This window comes from Schistocerca piceifrons, chromosome 2 (assembly GCF_021461385.2).
Source record: "Schistocerca piceifrons isolate TAMUIC-IGC-003096 chromosome 2, iqSchPice1.1, whole genome shotgun sequence".
Lineage (NCBI taxonomy): Eukaryota > Metazoa > Arthropoda > Insecta > Orthoptera > Acrididae > Schistocerca > Schistocerca piceifrons.
This window is the reverse complement of record NC_060139.1, coordinates 358,944,169-358,959,436: the sequence shown is the minus strand read 5'-3', so window position 1 is coordinate 358,959,436 and position 15,268 is coordinate 358,944,169. Positions and strand designations below refer to the sequence as shown.

General features: G+C 38.1%; 1 protein-coding gene across 3 annotated transcripts in view; it reads right to left on the bottom strand.

Moving 5' to 3' along the window:
- Positions 1 to 15,268, bottom strand: part of LOC124776382 (actin-related protein 5) — a 195,412-nt gene that overhangs the window by 78,724 nt on the left and 101,420 nt on the right. For all 3 annotated transcript variants that reach the window (XM_047251348.1, XM_047251350.1, XM_047251349.1), the window contains one exon: positions 8,156 to 8,244. In XM_047251348.1, coding sequence (XP_047107304.1) covers positions 8,156 to 8,244 — 89 coding nt within the window. The remainder of the gene's footprint in view (positions 1 to 8,155; positions 8,245 to 15,268) is intronic.

The window sequence follows — 15,268 nt, the reverse complement described above, 5'->3', positions numbered from 1 at the left end:
TTACCACATTTCCCAAAAGTGGCTTCCCCTTTACAGCCGAGAGTAGTGTGTCCAAAGTGTTGGCATTTAAAAGACCACATGGGGTTGGGGTAATAAGGCCGTACACTGAGACTTAAGAAACCTGCCTTCACATGCTCTGGCAATTTGGTGCTGTTAAACGTAAGGATAAATGAGTCAGATTTCATGAGAGCACCATCCACCCGTTTCATAACGTGTTGCACGTCGACAATTCCTTCCCGGGACCATTCAGACTTCAGTTCGTCTAGGGGAATGTCAACGAGATCTCTGCAAGTCACAACACCCTTGCTGTAGTTCAAGGTGTTGTGAAATTCAGTCTCTATCACAAACTCCCCAAGAAATTGTACCTTCTGAAGGTTCTGGACTTACTGGAAACTAGACGTTTCAATCAGCAAGGTGCCATTTCGCAAGCGCTTTACAGACTTTAATGTGCCAGCAATACCTTCTAAGCCCTTCTGTATATAAAATGGTGAAACTTTTTCGAAACTCCCATCTTTCCTTTTAATTATAAGAAACACATTCTGCAAAGCAGCATGCGTTCTGTTACTACCAACTGTATCAGGAGGACTGGCTACACGAGCCCTCTTGTTAGATTGGGTGTTAGAACCTACCAGCGGCCCACCCTTTCCGCTGGGAGGAGGAGAAGAAAAGTTCAAGGGTTCCATCTCGGTCCCACGAGCAGCTAGGGAGCTAGAAGTCCACCTAGACAGAGCCCTGTGTGCCTAGGTAAGCCTTATACAACTGAGGTGCGGCAGGTTCCCCAGAGGTTGCCCACTAACGACTGTTCCACCTCAACAGCCATGCATCTCATCAGTGCGCAGCACACCCTGAGATTGAGGGGTTGTTTATAGAGGTTTATTCCATCCTCGCGATCCGGGCAGTCAAGCCAAGATCCCCATTCCCTGAGACACACAACATTCCACCGCCGCGCTGCACGGTGGTCGCTGAAGTATGCCCAGAGCTTACGGTGACAGGGGACTGGCGGCGCTTACCAGTCCCCAGCTCAGGAACCCTGGGGTTGCCAAGCCCGTACCCAGCAAATGAATGCTGAGCTCCTGGGGGCCTCAGGATAACATTAAAACCATATGGTCAGTGATAAAGGAAGTGGCTGGTCTGCAGAGACAGGTCGAGCATATAGAATCAGTGCATAGTGGGAATGTCCATGTTACTGATAAGTCGCATATATGTACAGTATTTAATAATCACTTTCTGAATATAGCAGGTGAACTAAAGAGAAACCTAGTCCCAACAGGGAATCATATAGCGCTCTTAGAAAAAAGTGTTCCAAGACTGTTACCTGAAATGCTCCTCCATGATACACACAAGAGAGAGATTGAGTTAATAATTAAATCACTAAAGACCAAGAACTCTCATGGATATGACGCGGTATCTAGCAGAATACTGAAGTATTGTTCTATGTATGGTAGCCAAGTACTTAGCCATATCTGTAACTTTTCCTCTAGGAGTGATCGGTTTCCTGACCGATTAAAGTACTCGGTAGTGAAGCCACTTTATAAAAAGGGAGACAGGGATAATGCTGACAATTTTAGACCTATTTCTATGCCATCGGTGTTTGCTAAAGTTATTGAGAAGGTTGTATATACAAGGTTACTGGAGCATTTAAATTCACATAATTTGCTGTCAAATGTACAGTTTGGTTTTAGAAATGGTTTAACAACTGAAAATGCTATATTCTCTTTTCTCTGTGAGGTTTTGGATGGATTAAATAAAAGGTTGCGAACGATAGGTGTTTTCTTTGATTTAACGAAGGCTTTTGATTGTCTTGACCACAAAATATTACTGCAGAAGTTGGACTATTAAGGAGTAACGTGAGTAGTTTACAATTGGTTCGCCTCTTACTTTAAGAACAGAAAGCAGAAGGTAATTCTCCGTAATATTGAGAGTGGTAGTGATGTTCAGTCCCAATAGGGCACTGTTAAGTGGGGCGTTCCCAAGGGTCAGTGCTGGGGCCACTGCTGTTTCTTATTTATATAAATGATATGCTTTCTAGTATTACAGGTGATTCAAAAATATTTCTGTTTGCTGATGACACCAGCTTGGTAGTGAAGGATCTTGTGTGTAATATTGAAACAGTATCAAATAATATAGTTCATGAAATAAGTTCGTGGCTTGTGGAAAATAATTTGATGCTAAATCACAGTAAGTCTCAGAACCGATATTTTGATCAGACAGAATGGGCATATTACAAGCGAGACGGAACAGTTCAAGTTCCTAGGCATTCAGATAGATAGTAAGCTGTTGTGGAAAGCCCATGTTCAGGATCTTGTTCAGAAACTAAATGCTGCTTTATTTACCATTAGGACAGTATCTGAAATAAGTGACAGTTCAACATGAAAAGTAGTCTACTTCGCATATTTTCATACGCTTATGTCATATGGTATTATGTTTTGGGGAGATTCTTCTGATTCAAAAAGGGTATTTTTGTCTCAAAAATGGGCTGTTTGAGCTATATGTGGTGTAAGTTCAAGAACCTCTTGTCAACCCGTATTCAATAGTCTGGGAATTCTGACACTGCCCTCACAGTATATATTTTCTTTAATGTCATTTGTTGTTAGCAATATTAGCTTATTCCCAAGAGTTAGCAGCTTTCACTCAGTTATACTACGCAGAAATCAAATCTGCATGTGGAATGCACTTCCTTGACACTTGTGCAGAAAGAAGTGCAGTATTCTGCTGCATCCGTTTTCAATAAGCTACCACAAGAACTCAAAAATCTTACCAGTAGCCCAAACACTTTTAAGTCTAAACTGAAGAGTTACCTCATGGCTCACTCCTTCCATTCTGCTGAAGAGCTCCTGGAAGAGCTGAAAAATTAAGCAAATTCCAGTGTTACATTGTTGATTTTCTTTATCTAAACTTACGACTTGTCGCCTGAATATGTTTCTTATATTTCATTTTATCTGTTTCTACTATCGTGTTATAATTTCATGTATTGACTCGTTCCATGACCATGGAGACATCTCCTTAATTTGGTCCCACGGAACAATAAATAAATAAATAAAAACAAATTCCTTGGCGCCCTTCTTCCAATCTGACTATGTAAGCACACACCAGATGTGGTCTGAATACAAAGAAATAGTACTGATAGCAATTAAAAGATATATACCAAATAAAGTAATAAGAGACTATACTATGGTACACTTGCACAGGATAGGGTAGCATGGAGAGCTGCATCAAACCAGTCTCAGGACTGAAGACCACAACAACAACAACAACAACAACAACAACAACAACTATGGTACACAAAACAGACCAGAACACTGTTGCTTCTGCAATGAGAAAAGCAAGCCGGATTTAAAAGAACACAAAACCCCCAATATTGGAGGAGTTTTACAGAAGTTCAAAATTTGGCATGAACTTCAGTGCGATTTACTTTTAATAACTTCCACAATGAAACTTTGTCTCAAAATGTGACAGAAAGATTCTGGTCATATGTAAAATACACCAGCGGCAAGACACAACTGATACCTTCACTGCGCAATAACAATGGTAATGCTAACAATGACTGCCACTAAATCAGACTTACTGAACACAGTTTTGCAAAACTTCTTCACCAAAGAAGGCAAAGTTAACACACTAGAATTTCAGTCTAGAACAACTGCCAACATGAGTAATTTAGAGACAGATATCTTCAGTGCAGCAAAGCAGCGTAAATTTTTCAATAAAGGCAAGGCCTTTGGTCCAGATTGTATACCAGTCAGGTACCTTTCCGAGTATGCTGATGCAATTGCTTCATACTTAGCAATCATATACACCTGCTCGCTCGTCGAAAGACAAGTACCCAAAGACTGGAATGTTGCATAGGTCATACCAATACCACAAGAAACGAAACAGGAGTAATCAGCTGAATTACAGACTCATATCACTAACATCAATAAGTAGTAGGATTTTGGAAGGTGTACTGTGTTCGAACATTATGAATTACCACCAAAAAAAATGATTTACTGAAAAATAGTCAGCACAGATTCAGAAAATATCATTCTTGCAAAACACACTATCGTATTTACTCGAATCTAAGCCGCACTTTTTTTCCAGTTTTTGTAATCCAAAAAACCGCCTGCGGCTTAGAATCGAGTGCAAAGCAAGCGGAAGTTCTGAAAAATGTTGGTCAGTGCCGCCACAACTAACTTCTGCCGTCGAATATATGTAGCGCTACATAGGCATGCTTTGTAGGCACAAAAATAAATACTGGCACCAAAACCGCTGCGTCAGTAAACAAAATTAAAACAAAAAGGTGGAAGACGAGCTTTTTTCTCCACCCCGAGTTTCGACCACTGCATTTTCGTACATTATCCAACGAAGTAAATACAAATTCCGTATTGTTCATCTTCGAATGTAGCAGCAGCATTTCAATGTACTACGAAAATCCGACTGGCAAGACTGTTTGGGATGTTTGTCAATATGGCCAACTCTACGTTCTGAATTTTTTCCTACCTGTGACAAGAGATCGTTGTTAATAAGAACTTTTATGAATTGTGAATCACATGCAGTATTCTTTTCACCATAAGAATAATACCGTACGAATATAAACATTTCGCCATGTATTCTTTCGTGTTTGCTGCTACCTCATTTAAATCCTGTCTGCCTAATAAACTACGAAACTAGAGTGAGGCAACGCAGCAAACACGGAAGAATATACATATCATGCCATCTTTATATTTGTATTATTCTGATGCCTAATAGTGATACAGTCAGAAATGAAGCATGGCAATTGACTACATTTTTAAATCTAAGATGACTCTAATTTCTGTGCAGAATGTAACGTACTAAAGAGGCACCTGCAAAGATTTTGAAACGGAGAAAAATTTTCGCTAAACTGTTGTTCAGAACATCTATCATACGCAGTCTATTATTTGGTTCTTGTTAATCATTAGCAAAGAAAGCAGCAGTTTAAGTAACAACAAATACCAGTCTCTTGCCATTGATTTGCTAATGAGACGATTCCTCTTTTTTTTTTTAAATTATAAGTGACGGTAGCACACACAAAAGAAAGCCATGCCGCGAGCGGCGACAGGCCGTAAACACGCACTATCAGAATGCAACAAACAATGCATGACACAGTACAGTAATGCATTTTCAGCTTAGAGAGACGTAAACACCTATAACAAAGAAAACGGCACCTATCAGATCAAAGAAAAATAAGCAATCAATTCAAACCAGACAAAGCACGTGAAAAAGGAATCGTACCTGTATAAATAAGGACGGAGCGCCTGACGCATAGCAATGGCTACCTGGCAAAGCGTAACTGCTAAGCTTACGACTCGAACCAAACTACTGTAGCTGTATCGTCATTCATTCGATCTAAATTGTGTCTCATATTACAATGGACCAACTTTGTTTCGATTTGGAGATGTGGCCTAAAACTTTTGTCTCCCCTTGAATTTCGAGTCTCAAATTTCAGGTGCGGCTTAGATTCGGGAAAATTTTTTTTCCTCGATTTCGAGTCTCACTTTTCAGGTGCGGCTTAGATTTGAGTGCGGCTTAGATTCGAGTAAATACGGTAGCTCTTTATTCTCCCAAACTAATGAGTGCTATCAACAGATGATGTCAAATTGATTCCATATTTTTAGACATACAGAAGGTTAGAGAAGATACACCAAATAGCTGCTTATAATAAGCAATCTTTATTTACAACAGTCTGTTTTAGCTTAATCACCATTTTCAAGTATCTCCGATTACAATTTTGATGAGAACAGGTAAGGATGCCAATGTCATTCACATTAAAGTCTGATGTCTTCAATTATCACTTTCATGAAGGCATATGTAGGAATGACATTACGTCAAAGACAACACTTATTGCATCACCAAACTGACTTTTAAGCGAATAAAATACAGAATGTTCCCCTTTATTTCATAAGACAATATCTTCAACAATTGTTCTTCTTCAGGGCCAGCAGTGTAACGTATGTCTGATAATGACATGATTGTTAGAGTAGATACACCAAATAGCTGCTTTTATTTGCTTAAAAGTCAAATTGGGCATATAATAAGCGCTGTCTTCAATGCAGTGTCATTCCCACATATGCCTTCATAACAGTGATAATTGAAGGCATCATTCTTTAATACGAATGACATTGGTATCCATATCTGTTCTCGCCAAAATCGTAATTGCAGGTACTTGAAAATGGCGATTCAGCCGAAACAGACAATTGTAAATAAAGATTACTTATTATAAGCAGCTATTTGGTGTATCTACTCTAACAATCATATTGTTATCAGACATATATTACGCTGCTGGCCCTAAAGAAGAAATATATCCAGAAGGCTTTTGACATCGTTCCTCACAAGTGACTTCTAATCAAATTGCCTGCCTATGGAGCATTGCCTCAGTTGTGTGACTGGATTCATGAGTTCTGTCAGAATGGTCACAGTTTGCTCTAATTGACAGAAAGTCTTCAAGTAAAACAGAAGAGATATCTGGTGTTTTCCAAGGAAATGTTATTGGCCCTCTACTGTTCCTAATTTATCCAAACAATTTAGGAGATAATCTCAGCAGTCCTCTTACATTGTTTGCAAATGATGCCATCATTTACCGTCTTGTGAAGTCATCAGATAATTGAAACCAATAGCCAAATGATTTAGACAAGGTATTTGTTTGGTGCAAAAAGTCTTAATTGACTCTAAATAATGAAATGTGTGAAGTCATCAACATAAGTAGTAACACAAAAATGCTAAATTTCAGTTAAATAATAAGTAACACGAATCTGAACTTTCCTGAAGGGACCTTACCATTCTTTAGATCTTTAATGATACTTGGGATTTCATCGGAGGGGGGCAGTTCTGCATTTGTATAAGAGCATGGTGGATTCTGCTTCAGAAAGTTTACTCTTGGTCCTCACAATTTAACAACTTATTGAAAAATAGCTTGATAGTATTTTACAGTTTTCTTGATTGTTTAGGTCTAATTTTCCATCTTCATTATCACCATCACCATTTTGCAGAATTCAGAGCATCCCATACAGATTGGCTAACAACAAAGACTGCCATCAGTTTTATCATACTTGCCGGCACAAGTAGTGCTCATTTCCTTCCTGCTGTAACAGTCACATTTACAGTGGAAAGCAATTGCGTATCATCAAAATAGAGGGATATATTCCATATAGTATGCTTCTCTTACAGCAAGGAAGAAAGAGAAAAATGCTGCACTTTCAGGAGAATGCAGACCTCACAACAAAGGCTACATGTTTACCACTGTGCTACAGCTGCGACCAATAAAAGTGTCCTTGTTAAAAATGTGTTTAGTGTATCTACAGCTAACAATAATGTACATTACTTGCAGTGAAGCTCCTGTGTCTTCTTGCAATAGATATAGAACACAAATGACCGTTTTTGAACATGATTTTTCTATTTGATTTGCATCAGTACTGTATCAGACTTTGATTCCAGGTGTCATTGATTTTATGCAACCATTTTTTGTGTTCTGAAGTATACATTCATAAGCATAAGGTATTGATCTTTTTTTTCTTATTTGTATTTTGATGTACTCATGGCTGTGTTGATTGTCACTCTGAATGAAGATATTTCTTCATGTTCATGTCCCCATATACGAAGAATGTTATGTTTACTAGGCACACATTGAAAAGATTGTTAGGTCGAAATTAGCATAGAATTGCGAATAATGCATCTTATTCAAATAATATACGGCCTTATAGGAACTACAACTTTTTTAAATTGATTTTTGATGGCTATAGATAAGAAGTATTAAAAAGAGGAGACAAGAATTTTATGGAAGCTGGCTAGATATATTGAAACCAGAAATGAAAGTTAAGGTGAGTTTTAGGTTGAAACGTAAATAGGCAGACCAGCACTGTGGTACTATAATGTTACGTGTGGCTGTTTTCTTTTTGCAGCAATGCTTTAATAATGATACTTGTCCTTTCCCAGCATCATTAATTAATTAAATTTAACACTATAAGTATCTTCCTTCGTAAGTAGTAATAGATATGAACAAAAAACAAATTGTACCCAAGTTCACAACACTTCAACATTTTTCACACACACACACACACACACACACACACGCACGCACGCACGCACGAGAGAGAGAGAGAAAATAAGCACATTATTACAGTTTTTATACACACTTCACTTCAGCAATCCTTTTAGCAGAACATACCTCTTCAATCTTAAGCTCTCAATCCAAGACACATGCTCTTCCTCATTTTTGGGCTGAAATGTGGTCTTTGGAAATTTTGCCTTTGGTTCCTGGAAGGCAAAATTTGCACATTGTTACTTAACATGAAACACTGTACAATGTACTACAATTTTGTAGCAGTAATGCAGATTCCTTGCTGTTGTGTAGAGTTACTGGAGACAAAATTATTGTACGTTATGTAGAATAGGAAGCAATTTAAGTATTTGTGGAAATAAGTCCATACAATTTACACTGTCTCTGGATGGATAAATAAGCAAAATAAAAAATAAATAGTACACTGGCTGAAAAACAATCTGTACACTGCACACAGTCATGATAACTAATGAGTGGAAAACCGACAAAGATTTTGGATATGATGTGAACTGTTTCACATGCTGGAACTAGACTGATGCAAGGTCAGTGTATTAACAGGTGGCAAAGTTGACAATGTCGCCTAGAGTGGAGTTATAAAGGTGGAAGGAATGTGCTGTGACTGATTTAAACAATGTATATATGAGGGCTATTTGTAAAATTAATCTCTAATGGGTTACTAGACATGAAAATATTATGAACTTTTTTTAGGATTCTGTACCTAAATCAGTAAAAGCCAACTCTTTTGGGATCACTTGCTGTCTGTCTGTCCAGCCAAATGTTAAAAATCCTCTTTCTCAAGAACACACACACGTATCAAATTCAAATTTATCTTACATCCTAAGGTCTATGATTCCTTGATGGTGTAAAAAAAATTAAGCTTCTATGCCAATGCAACCACAAGATATGGTCATTTACATACTTGCAGGGGCTATAGTGTACTTTGTGTTAACCTAGAATCTTGAAATTTGGCAGAAAGCAAGAATTCACAGTACAAGTACAATAAAAAACCAAGAAATAGTTAATTTATAACTACATCAAATGAAAAACATATTTCTTTTGGCACTTGTTATAAATTAGAACAGTCTCAGAAGCTTTGTAATTCCCAGGACTGATATGTTGCCAATCTCAGTGCCAGTAACAGGCAAAAATAGTAGAGTGTCTCAATTATCAGAATGAATTAACTGTCTATATACATAATTAGGTTTATACAGAACTCTCAGATTGTGAGCCCTACTCACACCTGGCCTCCTCCCTCTCTCTCTCTCTCTCTCTCTCTCTCTTCCTCTCTCTCTCTCTCTCTCTCTCTCTCTCTCTCTCTTTTCCTGCAAATTATAGTTGAATTACTTGACAACATAGTCACCAACCAAATTCAAACATCTGTCATACTGTGATACCACCTTTCTTATCCCTTCATCAAAGAATGGCCCTGCCTGGTACTTCACTCAGCTGTTGACAGTACCTCTGAGCTCATCATCAGTCATGAAGTGCTGAGTAGTCAGCAGGCCTTCATCTTGAGGAAGATAAAAGTCATCTGGTGCCACATCCAGACTATGGTGAGGACACTGAAAAACCTCCCAGCCAGAAAGTGTTTCCTTTCTTCAGCTCACAGTACGGGTTCTTGCATTGTCATGAATGAGAACAAGTCCTTCAGTAATCATCCTGCATGGTTTGTTTTAGCTTGACCTTCCAAGTTTCCTGAATCTCACAACAAACTTGTGAACTCAGATCATACTCATTTGTTACTCTCATGAAATCTGTTATCAAAATCCCCTTGCAGTTTAAAAAACCTGCAACCAGCATTTTGTGATTTGACAATGTCTGCTTGAATTTTTTGGGCTTATCGGGAGAACAAGTGTGCATCCACTGCTTGGACTATTCCTTAGTTTCAGAGTTGACACACTGGACCCTTGTTCTGCCCCAGTCTCAATTTTTCTTTTTCATGAATTATTTCCCCTCTTCATGATTGTGCTAAAAGAATGACAAGGCCAAACCCATTCATTCAGTTTTCTTAATGCTAGTTAGACATTGTGGTTCCCAATGTGCAAATGTGCACAAAACTTGTAGTGACCTACTAACATCTCTCTGACAATGTTAAAAGAGGGTTGTCTCTGAGAACTTCAGAAGTTTGAAAATTGTGAATCAATGTCTCATGCACACCCTTTCGTCAAAATGTTGCACATGTTCATCAGCGGCATACGAATGCCTCCTCAACCATTTTCACTACGTACATCTGTGTGAACAACCCACAGTTTTCCGCTCCACTTGCTCACAACACCATCACTTGTAACGCCATCCCCATAACATAACTGACATTTAATCACATTAGCATTGACTCCTCCTGCTTGAAGGAACTGAATCACAAAACGTACCTCTCAAATGGCAGGAGATTCAATAACAACGTCCATTTTAACTGCTTGCTGCTTTCAGACTGATGAACACAAAAAAGAGCCTACTGACGCAACATGAATTTCAAAGTCTCTTTTTCCAATCATACAAATGCCATGAAGCTAAGAGCATTTGTTTATTTTCAGTACCCAATCAGAGGTTAATTTACGAACAGCCCTCATATGTGTGATGTGTACAATTGGTCTGATGAAGATATCTGATGCCTTCTTTTTTTAGGTTCTCACACAGAAGGCCTACTGTCAATTATGTACATACACGAGAAGCAGCATACTTCTGGAGGTCAAAACTTTCTTTTTTTTTATGGACAAGACATTTCCACTGAATTTCACACTGTAAGTGCATAATGTGCACTAAGGTCAGAAAGTATCGAGGGTAAGCTTTTACATGTGTCACTTCATTGTCAATGGTTTTGAATTGATACTACTGTTACCAAATCATCTTGTGGTGCAGTTCTTCTTGTTGTCTCCGTGCTTGCTAAGAAAATGGGATGAGAATTTCCGCCTTATGCAAGACACCTTTTTTCTTTTGTTTCACCCATACATGTTTCAGCACTTATGTGCTATCATCAGTGGGTTCTATTTTTATTTTTAACTTACATTATTTTATTGTCCTCTTTTTTTGGTAGCTGTTATGCTACACAATATACAACATGTCATAGTTTTGAAGTTGTGGTACGTTTTCCTGTTTTGTTGGCGAAGTAAATGGGCTTACTTCTTTGCCTGTGTTCGTGTGGTAATGCAGTTTTTTCGATTACTCAAATCGAAAAACTGCATTACCACACCAACACAAGTACTTTGCCCCGGTATGCAAACTGTTTTCATTGAGTTTAAGTATGTTCGGTCATAATATGTCATCTATAATTTGTGCTCTAATGACAATTGTGATGTTTAAGGCAGACATTCTGATGATAGGCCATGCCTGAAATGTGTAAATAAAGTCTTAACAAGTGGACTCTTGTCATTAGTGGCAAAAAAATGGCAGCAAGGATGTGTACAGTGCTCATATAATGGTCACAGACATCCTTTGGGATTTTATATCACAAGTTAAACTAAATTCTTAGGTCCGATTGGTCTAGGTTTCATCATACCTGTTCTATGCACATTCCTAATGGCAGTGAAATATGAGGTATTATTATGAACTGCATATTCTTATATTAAATTCTTACTGAAATTTGTGAGGTCAGTAGAGTAAGAGTATGGAAGTCACTGCACTACTTTTTTTTCTTTTCCTCTAAATTCTCCTAACTAGCAAATGTCATACAACGGATGGGACAGATTCCAGAAATGACAACACAATTTTCTTGTTTCACTTTAAGTGACTTGCCTAATTTTTGACACTGAATTAAGGAGCATGGGCATGGTCTACAGCTTAAATTCTACACTATGCCCACAAGTGAACAGATAAAGACAACTCTCATTCCATCACAAGAAAAACGGTTTTCTAAGACTGCATAAAAGTTACAGAGTGAACAAAATACTGTTCTGATGAATTTTAATAGTAATGAGCCCAACTTTCTCACGTTTTACTAGAATTTAAGCAAAATAATCTTGTTGTGCAGTACCCAGTTAGGTTGAACATCACTAGTGCATTTGTACTGGACTAAATATGGCTGAAGCGTATCCTTTAATATGAATGACTCTATTATCTCCTTCCCAAGGGTTTATACAAATAGTCTCCAGATTCCTGATAGTGGGAGTAACTAAGGTAGCTCCCTGACAAACGTTTTGAAAATACCTCTTCAAATCAGTCCATTTATTGACAAATGGGAATACATTATGTAGAACAATAAGCAAGAAAATAAAACTATTGCCTAAGGTGTAGCAATTGGACGCGAACATGAAGGAACTGTCAGTACAAAAATACAGGGTTGCACAGTTAAAAGTAGCCCACCTCATCTTTGAATCTGAATGCAATACTTCAACTTCTGAAATAGAGTAAACAGCTACAACACTGGACAGTTTTATGCAATAATTGATTATTAGCATTCTTCTGTCAGCATTTCAGTTTATTTCATCAGTGAAGTTAGATGTTTCTCTTTTCAGTCCACAAAATGACTTTCTCAATCGAAGAAAGAATTGAAATTGTGGAAGTATACGTAAAAACAGGTTTAGTTAAGGAAACTTGCAACATTTTCGGGTTCAAGTATCCAGACGGAGGAATACAAGCAGAGAAAGAAATACAAAGTCAGTATAAAAACTAGCGCATCTATGGATATGAGTAAAATGTGAAAAAAAAAAAATCATTCCTTCAGTTTGGACACCAGAAGTTATAGCACACACTCGGTGAAGAACTGTTCAGAGCCCTAAGAAGTCTACATACAAATCGGAACATGTAAGTAGGAGCAGTTGCCATCAGATACTGAAAAATCTTAATTTGAAGCCATATTATGTGACAGTTGTGCAGCAATTACAGGGGGATGACAGTCAGAAATGTATAGATTACTGCACTTGGGTTTTGAATAACATCGACGATGGTTTGTTAGACTCTTTTCATTACATCATGAGTGATGAAACATTGTCTCTCCTTCCTGACCATGTGAATTCACAGAACACAAGGTACTGTCCAACGGAGAACCCGAACATTGTTTCAGCAACCACCCCATGATGAAAAAAAATCAGCGTTTGGTGTGGTGTAACAGGAACACGCCTCATTGGACACTACTCTCAACACATTTGAATACAAGGAACTTTTTGAGTCTTTCGTGCTCAACTCACTGAATATGAAAGAGAATATTGCTTCTTCCAGAAAGATGGGGCAACATGGCACACAACTAAGGTATCCCTGGAATGAGTCCATGATGAAATGAGTCCATGATGACACTGAGGAATGAACTGTCAGCAAACATTTATGGCCACCACATTCGTCATATCTAACAATATGTGATTATTCCTGTAACGACACTTCAAGAGCAAGTGTCTATGAAACAAACCCACACACAATACAGGTACTAAAAGACAACATCACTTGTTAACTTGGCACCACTGACATCCGAACTTTATGCTGGGTGTACTTGCATATGCTTAGATATGCACAGTTGTGTATTTATGTTGCAGAGGGTCACTTTCAACATCTTCTATAAATGTATTGTTCATGTAAATAAATGTTAAGTCCATTTCAACTCTTCATTTCTGTATTTCACTGTGTAGAGCACTTGCCCGCGACAGGCAAGGGTCCGGAGTTCGAGTCTCAGTCCGGCACACAGTTTTAATCTGCCAGGAAGTTTCATAGCAGTGCACACTCCACTGCAGAGTGGAAATTTTATTCTGTAACCATCCCCCAGGCTAAGCCATGTCTCCGTAATACCCTTTCTTCCAGAAGTGCTAGTCTTGCGAGGTTTGCAGGAGAGCTTCTGTAAAGTTTGGAAGGTAGGAGATGAGGTACTGGCGGAAGTGAAGCTGTGAGAGCAGGTCGTTTGTCATGTTTGGGTATCTCAGATGGTAGAGCACTTGCCCACGAATGGCAAAGGTCCGGAGTTCAAGTCTCGGTACAGCACACAGTTTTAATTTGCTAGGAAGTTTCATAACCTTTATACTTACATGGGCTACTACTTTAATCTGCACCAACCTGTAGGTCATTTAGTGTTCATGAAGCCCTTTTAGTGGCGACTGTAGTCAGAGCAAATGTGCACTGAATTTGTTTAGAAAACACTCAGGAGATAAAAAATAACAGAGAACTGATGCTTACATTACATAGTGCAGTCTGTCTGTACATTTCTTGCATCTGTTCTATTTCAGAAACGTTTTGCTATGTGGTACATTTTCCACTTCCTAGCATTCAAAATCCCTTTCAATCTCCCTCTGTTCAAGATTCACTTGTAGTTTAAACAAAGCGTCTGTCCTGCCATGTTTCAAAGATTGAAATATAGCTTCACAAAGTGCATTGTATGTGCAAGATTTACTCTAGATGGTAGAATTAATGCTGAATAAACAAATAATTTTTAATGAAACTGAAACCATTTTCGCAGTTGTCTGTATGTATAAGCGTTCAGTGAATGTAGCTGTCACATACAAAGACTGGTTTGGTCTCTGTTTCTGCCAAGTATTTTTCCTTGATGAGAGGACTAGAACAGGGGCTATCCAGCCTCATGAAAATAACTGAGAATCTATCTGAAGGATAAGTAGCAGAGCTCATTTCTACAAACAGCACTGACAACTGTGAGAAAGATGTGTTGGCCACATGATCCAACAGCCCAATCCTATCCAAGGACAAAAAAGAGACAGAAAGAAACCAAATTTTAAGAGAGATTAGAACTGAGACAAACCTTCAGTTTGAGAAAGAAACCAAAAAACATAATTCTAGCTTATTACATCAGCATAAACAGCTATTGGTTAAGAATTTTCAACAGTCAGCAGATATTTTAACTCTGCCCAATTTTAACTCAATCAATGTGAAATGTCAGCTATCTTTATTGCATCAACATATTCGAGGACTCAGAAATAAAATTAATGAATTAACTATCTGCATAGATGAATTAGAGTCTTCAAACCCAGCTGACATAATCTGCCTCTCTGAACATCATGTGGCCACAGGTATAGAACTTTTAAGTGTTACAGGGTTTAGGTTAGCATCTCACTTTTGTAGATCAGAAATGGAGAAAGGAGGAGTAGCCACATTCATCAGGAACTGTCATAAATTTAAAAACATAGACATTTATAAATTTTGCCTAGGACAACACATGGAAGCATGTGCAACATAAGTAGAATTTCACAAATAATCCTTCATAATAGTAAGTGTACATCGAGCACCTGCAGTTAACTTTAATCTGTTTGTAAACCACCTTGAAGTTGTACTGGCCCATTTAACAACCAAAAACAA